General features: G+C 55.1%; 1 protein-coding gene across 1 annotated transcript in view; it reads right to left on the bottom strand.

The window, feature by feature from the left end:
- Eefsec (eukaryotic elongation factor, selenocysteine-tRNA specific) overlaps window positions 1–16008 on the bottom strand; it is a 118045-nt gene that overhangs the window by 60531 nt on the left and 41506 nt on the right. The window contains exons 2-3 of the mRNA XM_090323883.1: window positions 8599–8806; window positions 1093–1189 (exon numbers count right to left, since the gene is read on the bottom strand). Of these exons, the coding sequence (XP_090180009.1) occupies window positions 1093–1189; window positions 8599–8806 (305 nt within the window). The remainder of the gene's footprint in view (window positions 1–1092; window positions 1190–8598; window positions 8807–16008) is intronic.

The raw sequence follows: 16008 nt of genomic DNA, 5'->3' as shown, positions 1-16008 counted from the left end.
GTCCTCAGCGACCTGACAGGGTACCAGAGGCAGCTGCTGGAGGACACCTGTCACATGGCCTGAACACAGGCGCTTCCCTGCCTGGACCTCAGGACCTAAGGCCCTTCAGCTCGTATCCCTCAGGGATCACACAAGACGGTCCCCTTCCCCTCCCACACCAGGCGTCCACGACAGTGGACCTGGAATCTCACCAGCCAGTTGCACCTCTGCCCTCCCTGGCACCCCTCCAGAAAGGCTATGTCTGCCCAGCTCATTTCCCACCACAGCCCCTCCCCACACTGCATCTCCTTGTCCCCTACACCACATGTGAGGAAGCCCAGGTGTTGCGGTAGCTGGCACAGGGCAGGAGGGGGGCTGGCCTGGAGCCCAGGACGGGAGTTGTGGGCAGTGATTGGGTCTTCACTCCCTGGCCCTGGCAGAGACAGAGGCCAGTCCAGGCCAGTCCGTGCCAGTCTGCTGAGCGGGCCAGCAGGCCCCACAGCCCAGTTTGCTCATGCCAACTCTGTGCTCTGGGATGCTGTCAGAGCAAATCACCAAGAATCCAACGACTGCTTGGCTTTGTTGTTTCCTGACTGCATTCGGTAGTGAACGTTAGAAAGTCTTGGTCTTGTGATAACATTTTTTCTTACAAACAAGATTCAAAACAGGCTTTTAAAAGGAATATACAAACATCTCTTGTAGCCGCATTTTTGTGGATTTTACTTGAATGAAAACAGTCGCTGCGGCTTGCAGGCCTCTGGAGCCAGTGCACGGGTCGGAGCCGCTGTGCTCCGCCAGTGTGGGCGCAGAGGGGGCGAGGCTCTGGTCCAGGCCCATAGAATGGAGTGCCGAGCGCAGACACAACCTGGCTCTGACTCGGCTTCACCAGGCCTGGATGCAGGCCTGCCGTGCCATGGCCTTTCCTCAGGAACACAGGTGGCTTCATGGACAGACACCTTTGTGTGGGGCTGGGACAAGGTGTGGTGCCACAGCTGCAGCGAGTGCGCTGGGCGTCATTCTGAGCACGTGACACCGGGACACCTGTGCACCCGTCACCGCCCCCCCCCCCCCCCGCAGCCTGAGCAGGACAGCCTGGGCGTGAGTCGATGGTACCTCGATGAGCTCTGAGATGCCCTGTGGGGCTTCAGTGTCGGGGGCCTCTGGCCCTCCGGGCTTGGCTGCCACGGGCAGAATCGGTGCCCCCTGGAACCTGAAAGAGAGGAATAACACCACAGTCACAGAGTTTACTGCACTGCAGGAGGGAGGGGTGCCTGGCGTGGGCTCCACATGCCCCCCGAGGAAAGGCCTGGCATCTGGACACCCTTGTGAGGAGAAACTCCTGGGCTTGGAATGCCACCACGAGGTACATGCAGCAGTGTCCCCAGGGACAAGGCCCGGTCGACTGAGTAAGAGAAGGCCTTGATGGTACCCAGTCCCCAAGGGGCTCAGCTCCTGGTGGCCCCTCCCCGCACGGGCACCCAGAACACACTCTCCACACCCCAGACCTGCTCACACCTACACGACAGCCCTGCCGCCCAGAGAGCGGCTCGCGGAGGCCGTGAAGTCCTGCCACAAAATTGTGCTGCTCTCTTTAAACATGCTTTGACAAGGACCTGCGGCCATTTTCATGTGTTTTCCACTTCTCATGTGACACATTTCATGTGCTGCACACAACTGGCATCTCGCTCTCTATCCTGCCAGGATGTTTTTGGTGGTGCTGGAATTTGGCTGGCTGGGCAGGTTCCTCTGCCTTCCACGTCTCTCTTCCCGTCACTGTTTTTCCAGGTGTGGATTCACACCCTTGGCTGGGTCCTGCCTCAGATCTTCTTACATAGGTGTCATCACAGACCCCCCTGCCCCACACCACCACACACACCTGGCTTAGGGTTTTCCACTGACTGGCAGCACCCCCTGGCCTGCCGACCGCATGGCAGGGATGCAGCACCATGGCGGGTGCCCGTCACGGCTCACCAGGGTAACCCTCTGCTCTCAGAGCCCAGGCCGAATGTGTCCTTTCGGGGTCTGCAGCAGGCCTGGCCAGTCTTCCTCGCGCTCTCCTCCCTGGTCTCCTCCCCACCATGGGGAGCAGTACTGTGTGACCCAGGACACCCCAAGCTTACTCATTCATCACAGTTCAGGCAACAATGGGCAGGCAAGCGGCAAGCGGGCTGGTGGGCGAGCCTGGCTCCATGGTGAGTCCAGAGTTCAAAGCTCAGACTGAACGCACAGCGACACTGGCAGTGGCGGCTGCGTAAGAAGAACCCAAAGACGCTGGGCGCTGAGGCTCCCGCCCGTCACCCTAGCTACTCAGGGGGCTGAGATCAGAGGGTCAAAGCTCAAAGCCAGCCTGGCCACAAAAGGACCTGAGACTCTTATCTCCAATGAACCCCTAGAAAACGGGACGTGGGCTTGGCTCAAGGGATAGGGTGGTAGCCTTGAGCTGAAGAGCTCAGGGACAGCACCCAGGACAAGTTCAAGCCCCATGACCCACAAAAAAAAGAAGAGCCCAAAGACTCTCCTCCATGCCAGCAGCAATGTCACAGCAAACATGACCAGCGTCGACTTCCTGGGGACTCTGAAACAGACCAGGCTTGAGAGGCTTGGGGAGGGTTTACTCCAGACCAACCGACTTGGCTAAGTCTTGCAGATACTTTCAGCCTGCTGGGTTCCTCGCTTTCTACTAATTCTGCAGGAGTCTGGAAACTTCAGCAGCCAGCGCCACAAAAGCAGCAGCTATGACCACACAAGGACCAAGCCTGGGGCCCTGGAAGGACAGACGGCTCTGAGCTCCTTCAAAGCCCCTGACCCCAAGAACTGTCCTTACTTTTCTTGCCTGGTGGTTCTCAGAGGACCCCACTGGTGAGGCTGTACCTGGCCATGCTTATCCAGCGCAAGTCTTTCCCTCGAGGCATTTGTCAAAATAATCAGAAACTGTTGCTTACCACTACAGGAGCTAGAATGTAAGAGTGGAGGCTCAGCAGGGAGAGTCCCGAGGTGACAGTGCAGAACTGGGATCTGGAAGGTGACACACAGCCCAAGCGGGAAGCCTGAGAGATCAACCTACCCGCAATCAACCAGCAAGCTGCCAGGTGAGTGTGGCCAAGAGTGAGCACAAGAGTGCCTGGAGGGCGTGTGAGGCCCAGGTCAAGCCCCAGAACTGGCAAACGAAGAAAAAGAATATTATTCAGCCATAAAAAGAAGTGAGCGTGTACGAGGTATTCATCCCAGGAGATTATTTGTGTATGAAAAAGAAAACCCAGTCCAAAGAGGTGAAAAGTTACATGACAAAAATAAAAAATTAGGAGCCGGGAGTGTGGCCTAGTGGTGAGTGCTTGCTAGCATGCATGGAGACCCGTGTTTGATGCCTCGGTACCACATATACAGAAAAAAGCCAGAAGTGGTGCTGTGGCTCAAATGATAGAGTTCTAGCCTTGAAAAAGCCCAAGGACAGTGCTCAGGCCCTGAGCTCAAGGCCCAGGACTGGCAAAATAAATAAATAAAAATAAAAAATTAGTATCTCATTATTAAAATTACCTACTAGAAAGAGGGGATTTGAATACAAAGTAGTAAGAGTACAAGACGACACATAAGAATTATTTGTGTTTATATATACCACTAACAAATAATACAAAAAAGGAAATTAAAAAGCAACTCCATTTATAACAACACCTGTAGAATGAAGTAGGAACAAATCTAACTAATAGTATAAATGACTTGAACACCTGAACACCTCAAAATACTGCTTAAAAAAAAAAGTAAGCTGGTGTAGTGGCTCAGGCCTGTAATCCTAGCTACTCAGGAGGCTGAGATCTGAGGGTTGTGGTTCAAAGACAACAGGGCACTACGAAGCCATGAGACTCTTATCTCTAATCACTAGAAAATGGGAAGTGGGGCTGTGCTCCAGGGGTAGGGCAGTACCCTTGAGCTGAAGTGCTCAGGGACAACACCCAGGTCCAGCATTCAAGCCCAGTGATCCACCAAAAAAGGAAAAAAGAAAAAAAGGAAGATCTAAACGAGTGAAAAACCATTCCATGTTCACAGATGGTAAGATGCAAAGACCTCACTACCACCCAACCCACCCAGACTCCACTCTGTGCACGCTCCCGATCCATGCCACCCAGACTCCAGACTCTGTGCACGCTCCCGATCCATGCCCACCCAGACTCCAGACTCTGTGCACGCTCCCGATCCATGCCACCCAGACTCCAGACTCTGTGCACGCTCCCGATCCATGCCCACCCAGATTCCAGACTCTGTGCCTGCTCCCGATCCATGCCACCCAGACACCAGACTCTGTGCCCGCTCCCGATCCATGCCCACTCAGACTCCAGACTCTGTGCACTCTCCTGATCCATGCCACCCAGACTCCAGACTCTGTGCACGCTCCCGATCCATGCCCACCCAGATTCCAGACTCTGTGCACGCTCCAGATCCATGCCCACCCAGATTCCAGACTCTGTGCACGCTCCAGATCCATGCCCACCCAGATTCCAGACTCTGTGCATGCTCCCGATCCATGCCCACCCAGATTCCAGACTCTGTGCACGCTCCAGATCCATGCCACCCAGACTCCAGACTCTGTGCACGCTCCCGATCCATCCCCACCCACCCAGACTCTGTGCATGCTCCCGATCCATCCCCACCAACTCAGACTGTACAATCCCAGTCAAAATCCCAAGAACATTTTGCAGAAATGCAAACCTCAGATTCATGGGACTCTAAGTAGCCAAAACAATCTTGGAAAAAACAAGTGACCTCCCGCTCCCCGACAATGAACTCACAGTCTCAAAGTCCTCTCCTCAGTAAGCCCCTGACACGAGGCAGACCAGGGGGACGGGGTTTTAAAGCAGGCACACAGCTGTACGCACTTGGGTGGTTGTTTCACGGCAAGGGAAAGGGGAAAGGGTACTCTTTTTAACGAAGAGCACTGGAAAAACGGGATAGCCCCACACCAAAGAATGACACGAATTCTTACCTTACACCACAGACAAAAAAAACATCTCAAATGGATCAAAGACTTAATCTTAAAAACGAAAACTATAAATCATAAAGACACACACTAGGAAAATTATTCCTGATACTGGATTTGGCAGTGACTTCATAGACATGATTCCAAAAACAGAGGCAACAACAACACAAGAAGCAACAACAGATAAATTAGATTTCATCAAGACTTAGAACTTTTGTTTATTGAGATAGACTATCAAGAACTAAAAAGAGGCCCCACAGAATAAGAGAAAATATTTGCAAATCTCTGACAAGTGATTTATGTCCAGAATATGTAAGCCAACTCAATAATAACAAGACGGCCCTAGTATAAAATGGGCAAAGGACGTGAGCTCATCTCCCTCCGAAGGGCCTGGCACCACGCTCAGGCCATTTGTTGCGAGGGAAACACAAAGCGGAAGTATGAGAGGGCATGGCTGCTCCACATCCTCCAGGCTGGACATATGAAAGAAAGGGCTCTGAAGACCGACCAGGGTCCCCCTCCTCCTGCACGGCTAGTGGGGAGGAGCCTGAAACCAGCAGAACGCTCAGCCATCACGTGCAACGCACACACAAAAACACCCCTCAGCCGCAGTGAGAACACCAAGTACCAGGCCATCCCGCATTGAGAACGCAGAGCAGAGGTCCCGCAGCTGCGCCCAGGGAGGGGAGAGGTGGAAGTTGTTGTTTTGCCTATCATTTATACTGGGGATCATGTTGAAGGTCTGGAGGGAATGCGTTCATTTATTGTCAGTGAATAGTGAATTTACACATGATTAAAATGATACATGTTAGGGCTGGGAGTGTGGCCTAGTGGTAGAGCGCTTGCCTAGCATGCACAAAGACCTGGGTTCTATTCCTCGGTACCACATACATAGAAAAGGCCAGAAGTGGTGCTGTAGCTCTAGTGGTAGAGCTCTAGCCTTGAGAAAAAACCCAAGGACAGTGCTCAGGCCCTGAGCTCAAGCCCAGGGCTGACCAAAAAAAAAAAAGATAACTGTTAGCTGGTGGCTCACACCTATAATCCTAACTACTCAGAGAGGCTGAGACCTGAGGACTGAGGTTCAAGGCCAGCCTGAGTGGGAGAGTCCATGAGACCTCTCTCTCCAATGAACCACCAAAAATCTGGAAGTGGAGCTGTGGCTCAAATGGCAGAGTGCTAACCTTGAGAAAAAAAAATTCAGGGACAGTGCCCAGGCCGAGTTCAAGCGCCCGCGGCAGCTGGCACAAACACACGCATGCACACACGAATATCATACGTTTTTTACTAAGCGCATAAAAAATGTTAAGTCAGGCATAGTGACTCATGTTTGCAATGTTAGCATTCAGGAGGCTTAAGAGCTTGAGACCTGTGTGGGTTACATCATGAGATCCTGTCTAAGTGAACAAATGAATGAACAAAGAAATAAAGAACGAATATCGAAAGAAAATAAAAAGAGACGAGGCAATACTACATATAGTTTTTAAAAAATGTTGTTTTTGTTTTTAATCCCAAATTGCAACAGCTGCTGCTCCAAGGATCTTCAGGTGTCCTGCCTTTCTTTTAGCCAAGTATTCTGTTTTCCAAGTTCTCTTTCAATTGCTCTTTGGATAGGAAAAACAAAGTTTTCTGTTTTTCGGGTTTTGATGAATTATTGGCTCACTCTTTCGATAAACCGTTTCTTCCCATTTAAAAGAATGCACTTGTGCCCAGGATTGTACCCTAGTGTAGGGTGCTCGCCTAGCATTCGGGAAGCCCTGGGTTTGAGTCCTCGGTACCACACACATAGAAAAAGCTGGAAATGGCACTGTGGCTCAAGTGGCAGAGCGCTAGCCTTGAGCAAAAAGTGTCCGAGGGTGGTGCCCAGGCCATGAGTTCAAGCCCCAGGACTGGAAAGAAAAAAAAAAGTGCCTGAATGCTGGTTACAGTGGCTCACGCCTGTCATCCTAGCTACTCAGGAGGCGGATCTGAGGATGGCAGTTCAAAGCCAGCTCGAGCACTAAAGTCCTGAAGTCCAAGAGACTTTTATCTCCAATTAACCACCAGAAAACCGGAAGCGGGGCTGTGGCTCCAGGGGTAGGACGGTAGCCTCGAGCTGAAGAGCTCAGGGACAGCGCCCAGGCCAAGAGTTCAAGCCCTGCGACCGACAAAAAACAAACAAACAAAAAACCACCAGAAATCAAAAAACAGAGACGCCGCACTTGACAAGGAGCTTTGGACACAACCACTCCAAATGCTGGCGGGAGGGAGGGCTCTGCCGTGTGGACAGAGTGGGCACTGGCTCCCCAGGTCTCAGTCCGGTGGTCACAGGCCCCCCACCCGGCCAGGCTCTGGGGACGGCGGATGAGAGAAAGCGCCCAAATGGACGACTGCTCTGGCTGTCTGATAAAGTCCACCGTCTGACCTTCCACTCATTAATTAAGGTAGTAATACTCATTTAAACACTCAAGTGAGGATTTTCCTTACACACAATTAACCAAACTTCAAGTATTAATTTACCTTCAAAAGCACCCCAACCCTTCCCAGGCCTGGTCCATAAATGATCTGACACTCTATCAGGTGTATGCAGGAGTCCTAAAGGTCCGCTCTTCCCTTTCTGACAAGTAAATAAAACGGCGGGGAGATCAAATAACTCACCAGAAGAAGATACAATTTTTTATCTTCCTTTTTACAGTCTCATACCCACTTCCGTGGGGAATAACGAAGTCTGAATTCTTATGCAACACTTATCTAAATGTGTCGATTTTATCGGATTGATGAATTTTGCTAACAAAAGGCAGGGCTAGGAATCTTTTATGACATATTTGGTCCATTCAGAGACCGAGGCTTTAATTTAACCAACTTGAGGATTCTGGGGGAGAGCGGCAGGTGCTGAAATCATAAATGGAAAGGCCTATCCATCTTTATGACAGGGAGACAAAGACGCTCTCCACCGGCTCACCCTGGCAGGCCAGAGGCGGGAGCCGTGGCAGGATATTGTGCTGGCTGCATAGCAAAGAGGAAGCGACCCTGTCTCCCAGTGACCGCTGCTCGGGACTGATCCCAGGGGACTGATGAGACAAGGAGCCCTGCAGCCCCATCCTCGTGTCCTCAGCCAACCAGGATCAGTCACTCGTGGGCCGCCCGGACAGCCAGGCAGCCTCCGACCACTGGCCCTCACGCGCTGCCCTTGCAGCGTGCCCTCTCGGCAGCGCCCTCCCGCCCTGGCAGAGGCCAGAGCAGAGGCCAGAGCAACGGCCGATACAGTCTGTGGAGGCTGCTGCCTCTGATGCCCAGAGAGGCCTGATGTAGGGTTCTCACCTCAGGAAACCCTGCGGCCAGCCTCCACTCCACTCTCCGCTCCCCGCTGCTCCCGGCCCGTCACCTGCGGCCGGCGGCCACTGCAGACAAATCCTGCCCAGCCACCCTACACAAACGTTACGGCATCGAGGCAGAGCAGCTGGTCGCCCGCCAGATCCTTGCCCCTGGTGGCAACTCCAATGCCTGGCACAGAGACCTGGCCGAGACGTCAGATGGAGACTCCAGGCCAAGGCTGTGTCTTCACGCCCTGGACACAGGACTCAGGGCTCCTTTCCTGAGGCCTGCACTGAAGGGTGCCACACCCACACCCTCCACGGCGGTGCCCACGCCGCCCCCGCCCCCAGCACACTCACTTGGTGTTCTCCAGCGTCTTCTGCATTTTCCTGGTCATCCTGTCGATGGCTGCCTGCCTCTTGTCTTCGGCCAGGAGGTCGACCTTGTTGAGCACCACGATCAGCTTCTGGCAGGCGATCTGGCCGATCACCAGGCACTCTGCAGACTGGGTCTGCATGCCCTTGGTGACATCGATGACGAGCATCATCAGATCGATGATCTGAGCCCCTGCCACGAGAGGACACCCGGTCAGGAGGGGTGAGGAGTCCCCGGGCTTCCCCCGGGACTGGAGCCCGCCCAGCCTCACGCAGTCGACGGCCTGCCCGGGGCTGCACAGGCCGGGAGAAGGCTCGCCCGGCTCCACACCCACCCCACCCGCGGGTCAGTGCCTCATGTCCACCACTCCGTGGACACAGGGAGACATGGCTATGTAGAACGCCTGGGCTCTGTGCAGGCCACGTAAATGTCTCGATTCTTGCTCTGAGTGCACCCAGGGGCTTCCCACAGAGCTGAGGTCGGCCACCGCCCCTTCCTGCAGGGATGCCTGGCCCATCCATTCCTTCTGTCCTTCGTGGCTCCTCGGAAGAGCCCTGCAGTCGGCAGCGCCAGCACCCAGGCCTTGAACACCTCCCCTTACATTCAGCAGCTCAGAAGGCCCCGGGCACAGCATGGCACACACCTCCAGGATAGAGGAAGGAGCACTTGATGCTGCATGCCAGGGAGAGCAGGGACAGAACAAGGAGGGCATGTGTGCACCCGCAGGTGTGGGGGGGGGAGCGGGTACATGCTTCTCCCTGCCTAACAGACCCTGGGGGAGGGAGGGAGGGACGGAGGGAGGGAGGGAAGGACGGAGGGAGGGAGGAAGAACCTTCCTCTCTCTACATTCTTTCCTCCTTTTTAGTCAGAATCCACACAGAAATAAACGCTTCTGCTGTCGCTGTAGCGGGCGTGGGGCTTGAACTCGGGGCCTAGATGCCGAGTCTCGCTCCAGGCTAGCGCTCCACGGCGTCACTGCCGGCTTGTGAGTGTGAAGTCAACGCTGCCCGCAGGCTCACAGGAACCTCTCTGCCCAGGCTGGCTCCGACCTGACTGCGGTGGTGAGCCACGGGCACCCAGCAAGAAGTATTTTAAGAACAGAAACAGCAAGGTAAACTGAGGGCTGGCTGCAGGAGGGCTTTCTGCTCTCTGCGTGTGGCTCTGGGACCCCCTTCTCCTGGCCCACGCGGTGCTGCCATGGTGGCCCTCCCCCCCCCTTTCTCTCTCCCACCCCCTCTCTGTTGCAGCCGGGGGCTGCAGGGGTGCTGGCCGGCTCGAGGAGCTGGCAGGGGGGACCAGCACAGGGCCCAAGCCTGCAGACACTGGACAGCCACCCTGGGGCAGCAGGGCCCCAGCACTCCACCCTGTGGCCTAACTCTGGTGCCCAGGCGCCTAACCACCATGTCACACCGCCTGCAGGTCCCAGCAGGGCGCGCCTGCCTCGGGGGCTCCTCTCCTCCACCCACCCACCCACCCTGCCCACTCTTGCAGGGTGCTGGGCTTGACCAGGCCGGCACTGCTCTGGCCTCCCCGGCCCTGCACCCCCAGCAGCTTCATAACCCTTGCTAGGCTCAGCTGGGCAGATGGGGCCTCCCACTGCATCCCGTGGCCTCGTGGCCTCCTCACACACAGTGGGTGCCGGCGTCCGGCCCAGGCCCTGCAGGGCTCACTCCCGATCTCTCTGCACTGCTGGGCTCCAGAAACAGACTGGCAGCTCAGCAAGCTACACACAGCCAGGACCCAAACTCTCAGCGGCCGCCAGCCTCCCATCTCAGCCTCATCCGGCATCCACAAGCCAGCTTTGTTCAGCCAGCACCCAGCTCGGCTCCCTGGGACCCTCTGCAGCCCGTCAGCGCCGGAACTTCTAAGGGACAGGGTCAGGGTGACTTGGGGCGGCTCTGAGAACCAGGCACCACTGGAAGCAGGGTCACAGCAGGCAAGGGCCCCCCCGCTCTGCAGCACGTCTCCCTTCCTCCAGCTTCTTCATCAAAGTTCTGATCAAGCAACAGGAAGTGACATGACTGGCCCGTCTTGTCCTTTTCCAGAATGAATCAAACACTGTCCTTCTCCATTCCCAGAGAGCCAGCAGAGGAAATCACTGAGAGACCAGAGGGGCACAGTGAGCGAGTGGGTGGGAGGGAACGCAAGACCAAAACTCCAGGCTGACAAATGACCCTCTATAGTTCCCAGCCTATCAGGGCTTTCCATCTGGCTGTGTTGACTACAGAATCCTTGAAAGGTTTGCCGAGTAATTATAACAGGGTTAAAGTTTCTCAGTACTTGGAGAAATTACAATTTCTAATTCTGTAGATTATATATCTTAATCATTTTAAAAATAAAAATAATGAAAAAGTCACAGAGGTCAACATTCAAAAAAAGTCTAAATTATCTGTAAGATGTAATTTTTCTCTGGGACTGATGAGAAAAAAGAAAAACTCAGTTCAGGGGGAAAAAAAATTCAGCTAAAGAAAAAAAAATCACCTAAAACTTAAAACATACTTTGGCAACTATAAAATTGGATTTTTAAAAAAACTACATGGTAGAATACTTGACTAGCAAGCATAAAGCTCTACGTTCAGATCCGGTATTGCCTTCCCCAGAAAGCAAAAGAAAAGCAATTGGCATTCTAAGAAGGGAAGATGATATTAAATTTCAAGTGGAGAGCTTATTTCCAGAGATAGGGGCTTGGCTGGAGTGGGGGGACAGGGTACATCCTGAGCTCAAACTCCAATGCCACCAAAAATGTATTTTAAGCTAATGACTTCTACAGTATTAGGTGACCAAGCATCATCATCCACAATCTCAAAACCGCAGCGACGACCGTGACCACGGTGTGCACGTGATGTCCCGTTGGTCAGCTGTCCTGACCAGCACGAGTCTGGTGGCTGTGCAGTGAGGAAGGGTCAGACCGTGGGCAGGCGTGGACTGTGCGCTCTGTGGTCTGCCTCACGTGGGCGCTGCCATCAACACGCAGGCTCAGAGAAGAGAAACAGCCATGTCCAGGTGCAGCTGGCGCTCAAGCGGGCTGACCAGCCACGTCCACCCCCATGTGTACACAGCCCCTGTGGGGCTCCAAGGCTGCAGAGACCTTGTCAACACAAGCGCACAGCTCCGGGGCCGGGCGGGGACCGGAGGCCTCACTGGTCGTGATTGCTGCCAATCTCCCCAGTTGACGGGAAAGAACACCGGGACTCAAGCATGCTAAGTAGCTTCCCAAGTCACCCACATACCAGCAAGAACCCAGGGTTGGTCAGACGACAACCCAAGTGCCTACAGAGAGATCCGACTTGTTTTGCTGCAGCTCCGGCAGCCGGGAGGATGAGCGCCACGGCATCTGACTGCACCTAGCTGTTCCCACAGCTGGAGGGTTTTCTGAAGCAGGCCCATCCTGGCTGTGCTGTCGAATGCCACGAGTCCCACGGGTACCAGAGAGGCACAGGACAGTACAGAAAGGCCGCGTGTCTGCCAGGCCAGTGACGTCCACCCTGGGGAGGCAGCCCTCGGGAGCGCCGCGCGGGCGGCTTGCAGCACACATGCGCGCACGCGCGGCAGGCCCACGCTAGCTGTGCTCCCTGGCCGGAGAAGGCTGGCTCCCCTCAGCCTGCCAAATCCACCTGAGGCAGGGCAGCAGCCATCAGAGCCCAGGGCACCGCAGTGAAAGCCCGGCCTCCTGCCAGGCCACCCCTAGTGACCCAGAAGTCCTTCCGGATGCTCCAGTCCCAAAGTACGGGGGTCAGGGGGTGGGGAGGGGCGTGGGAAGCAGACCCAGGGTCTTGTTGCCACAGCAGAGCCTGAGAGAGACCGGAGCCCGGCCCTGGCTCATACCCGGCTGCGAAGCGGCATGTTCAAATTGTGCCAGGCTCGCAGCAGGCATTGTTTCACCTGTGCAGGGCCATGAGAGAGGAAAGCGGGCTGACATGGTTCAGAGACAGCATACAGACCTTTATGAATTAGCAGAGGCGGTAAGTGTGGGCTGCAGCAACATGGCCTCGGAGCCGGAGTCCCTGAGCAGGGTGGCTCAGTCCCCCTCCAGCCCAGTGGAGGCTGCTCCCCACTCCCCCCTCATTTCAGCGCCAGGTCACTCCCCACTCCCCCCGCCCCATCCCAGTGCCAGGCAGCTCCCTGCCCCCCCACGCTGTCCCAGTGCCAGGCCACCCCCCCCACCGCGTCCCCAGGTAGGCCACTCCCTGCTCCCCCCTCTCTGGCCCCAGCATGGCGCCACCACCTGCCACCAGGCTCTTCAGCTTGGGGTTCTATCTCATGTTCCTCATGTTCCTCAAGACAAATCCGAGGTCAGGGCTTGCACAACTGCAAGCAGCCAAAGGAGGGCTAAGACCCAGCATTGTCTGGACTCCCACGTTCTACGTGTGCACTCGCCAGCTGCCTCCTGGCCCGAGTCCTGCATTCCTCAGGCCCCAGGGAAGCCAGGGTGTCCTGCAGGTGCCGGGCAGGGGCAGACCCAGGGGAAGGCAGGCCGCCAGAGCCTGCAGAGCACACGTGCCACCTGAAGCCATCCTGAAGGAGGGAGCAACAGGAGCCATTCATCACCACCCCGAGGCCTGGGCAGCCGAACAATGACGGCTGTGTCAGCTGCGGGAGAACAGGACAAACAACAAAGAGAGGCCATGCCCAAGATCAAGGGAAAAAATAAACAGCTGGGGACAAGACAGCAGACAAACAGAGGTGCTGGACCCCTGCCAAAAGGAAGAAAAGCCAAAAAACAATCCGTGCTGGCGAGCCCTGCAAGGCACCACCGAGCCGAGAGTGGGGAGTGGGGCAGGATGCAGACGCCACAGGCGGCAGGTCCCGTCCCAAAACCTCCCTGTCCTCGCCAAACCACTGCACAGAAGACGCTGGGTGGCCACGTAGGTAAACATAAAGGTGAATCTATTTACATGTCATGCCTAAGTGAGCTCCAAATCTGAAAACAGAAAATTGAAAGAGCACTAGAAGAAAGGGTGTGACACTTGGCTTTCTGGTGGCCAGTTGGAGATAAAGTCTTTCCTGTCCCCATTGGCTTTGAACCAGCATCTTCAGGTCTCAGCTTCCTGAATAGCAAGAATTACAGGTATGAGCCATTGGTGCCCTGCTCAAATGTTATAGCTTCAGAGTAACCTTGTGTGATACAGAGTCTAGAAACAAAAGGGAAGCTGAGAAAACTTAAAAACATAAAAATCAGCTAGGCGCTGTGGCTCAGTCCTGTAATCCTAGCTACTCAGGAAGATGAGATCTTGAAATCTCCATTCAAAGCCAAAGCCAGCCTGGGCTGGAAATTTTATGAGACTCTTTTTGTGTTGTTGATTATGGGGCTCGAACTCGGGGCCCAGGCACTCTCCCTGAGCCTCTTGGTGCTCATTCTTCACTTGAGCCACAGAACCACTTCCTCTAGGCAACTCTTCTCTGCAAATTAACCTCCAAACAAGCTGGAAACGAGGCTGTGACGCTCCAGTGATAAAACACAAAAATCTCAGGGACAGGACCTAAGATGTGAGTTCAAGCCCCAGAACCGGCACAAACAAACAGCATAAAAATCAAAAAAGCTGCATAGGAGAAACGTGACAAAACCCAAAGGGTGGGGAATGTGGCCTAAAGACTCACTACTCATGAGGGAGTATTCAAGTTGGTAGTCAGCAGCTAGCAGGACTTCCCTGCTAGAGCCCCCCCCCCCCCCGCCCCCAAGCAGAGGGGCAGAGCTCAGAGCCCCCAGCCGGCGTTCCGATGATGACCCTCAGACATCCCGCCCTTTGACGTGGGTGAGGAAGAGCTAGAAGCACCTCCTCAACACCAGGGAACTTGGGAGGGTCGGCACGCCGGGTGTCTGGGAGGCAGGGAGAGATGTACTCTGGCGGGAGGCCAGGCTGGGGTGGACTCACCGGAGGGAGACACCTGAGCACAGACTCAGAGAAGGACGGGAAGGAGCTGAAGAGTGTCCAGGCCGGGGACCCATGTCCGAGGGAGGAGGAGGGGAAGCCAGGGAGCAGAGAAATGACACTCGCACACTCGAGGCTCAGACACGCACCAAGACCTCCCCCGGCAACCAGAGAAACACACACTAAGGCCACACAGGAGTCTGCCAAGGCAGCACAGATTCTAAGAGAAAACCCGCCGGCCCTGCCAGGCACCGCCACACCCACCAACCCCGCGTCACCCCACAGAACCACGTTGTAGTCTCAGGCAGAGAGCCACAGTACCCTCGACCACAGGTGAGACCCTGCGGGGAGGGGAGGGGCATGGCCTCCGGAGCCCCACTGGGCAGAGGCAGCCCGCTGGCACACAGGGGTGGGGCCACCCCTCTGCCCGCCCAGGGGGAGGAATGAAGGGTGGGTCTCAGAGGCATCGGCCCCCAGGACTCCCCCAGCACCCACACTCGTGGAGCCATGCAGGAAAAGTGCTGCTTGCCTGAGCGTGGCAATGTCTGAAGGCAAATGTTCACCATTTGCCTCTGGGAGATGGGAAGGAGGGCACAGGCCAGTCTCCTCTCCGCTCCCCGCTTCTCCTCTCCTCTCCCCTTCCCCACCAGTAGTCCAAGTTAAACTAGAACTCACGACCCTCCTGCCTCAGTCTCCCGAATGCTGGGATTACGGATGCTTTTGGTGGCACTCCGGTTTGAACTCAGGGCCTTGTGCTTGCCAGGCAGGCACAGGCCTTACTCCTTTTTGCATTCCTGGTTTTCTGAATAAGGGTCTGACATTTTATGTCTGGTCTGGACTGAACCACGATTCTCCTGTTTAGACTTCCCGTGTCACTGGGCCAAGAGTGGGAGGGGTCTACACAGCCGCTGGCCTGGGAAGGCCTCAGACCCCAGTGCTCCTGGAGGGGAGCTAGGATCACAGGCTTGAGGCATCAGGCCCAGAATGACGGGTTTCTTTTTTAAGGCAGCACAATAAAAATAAAATACTGGGGGCCGGGAGTTTGGCCTAGTGGTTAAAGTGCTTGCCTAGCATGCATGAAGACCCGGGTTCAATTCCTCGGTACCACATACATAGAAAAAAGCCGGAAGTGGTGCTGAGGCTCAAGTGGCAGGGCTCTAGCCTTTGGAAAACCCAAAGACAGCGCTCAGGCCCTGAGCTCAAGCCCAGGACTGGCAAAAAATAAAATAAAATAACATACTGGCCGTGTGTGGATGGCTCATGTCGGTAACCTTATTTACTTGGGAGGCTGAGATCAGTGGTTTGAGGTTAGAGGCCAGCCTGGGCAGACGAAGAGACTTTCATTTCTAATGAACTAGAAAAAAGCCGGAAGTGGAGCTGTGGCTCAAGTGGTAGAGTACCGGCCTTGAGTGCAAAATGCTAAGCGAGATCATGAGGCTGAGTTCAGCACAAAAAATAAGGAAGAGTTCCATCTAGCCAGGCACGAGGCTGCCCCCTGGAAGAACTCTGCACGCCAGCTCCAGG

This window comes from Megascapheus bottae, chromosome 33 (assembly GCF_031878675.1).
Source record: "Megascapheus bottae isolate mThoBot1 chromosome 33, mThoBot2.hap1, whole genome shotgun sequence".
In the NCBI taxonomy this organism is placed as follows: domain Eukaryota; kingdom Metazoa; phylum Chordata; class Mammalia; order Rodentia; family Geomyidae; genus Megascapheus; species Megascapheus bottae.
This window is presented reverse-complemented; position numbering and strand designations above follow the sequence as displayed.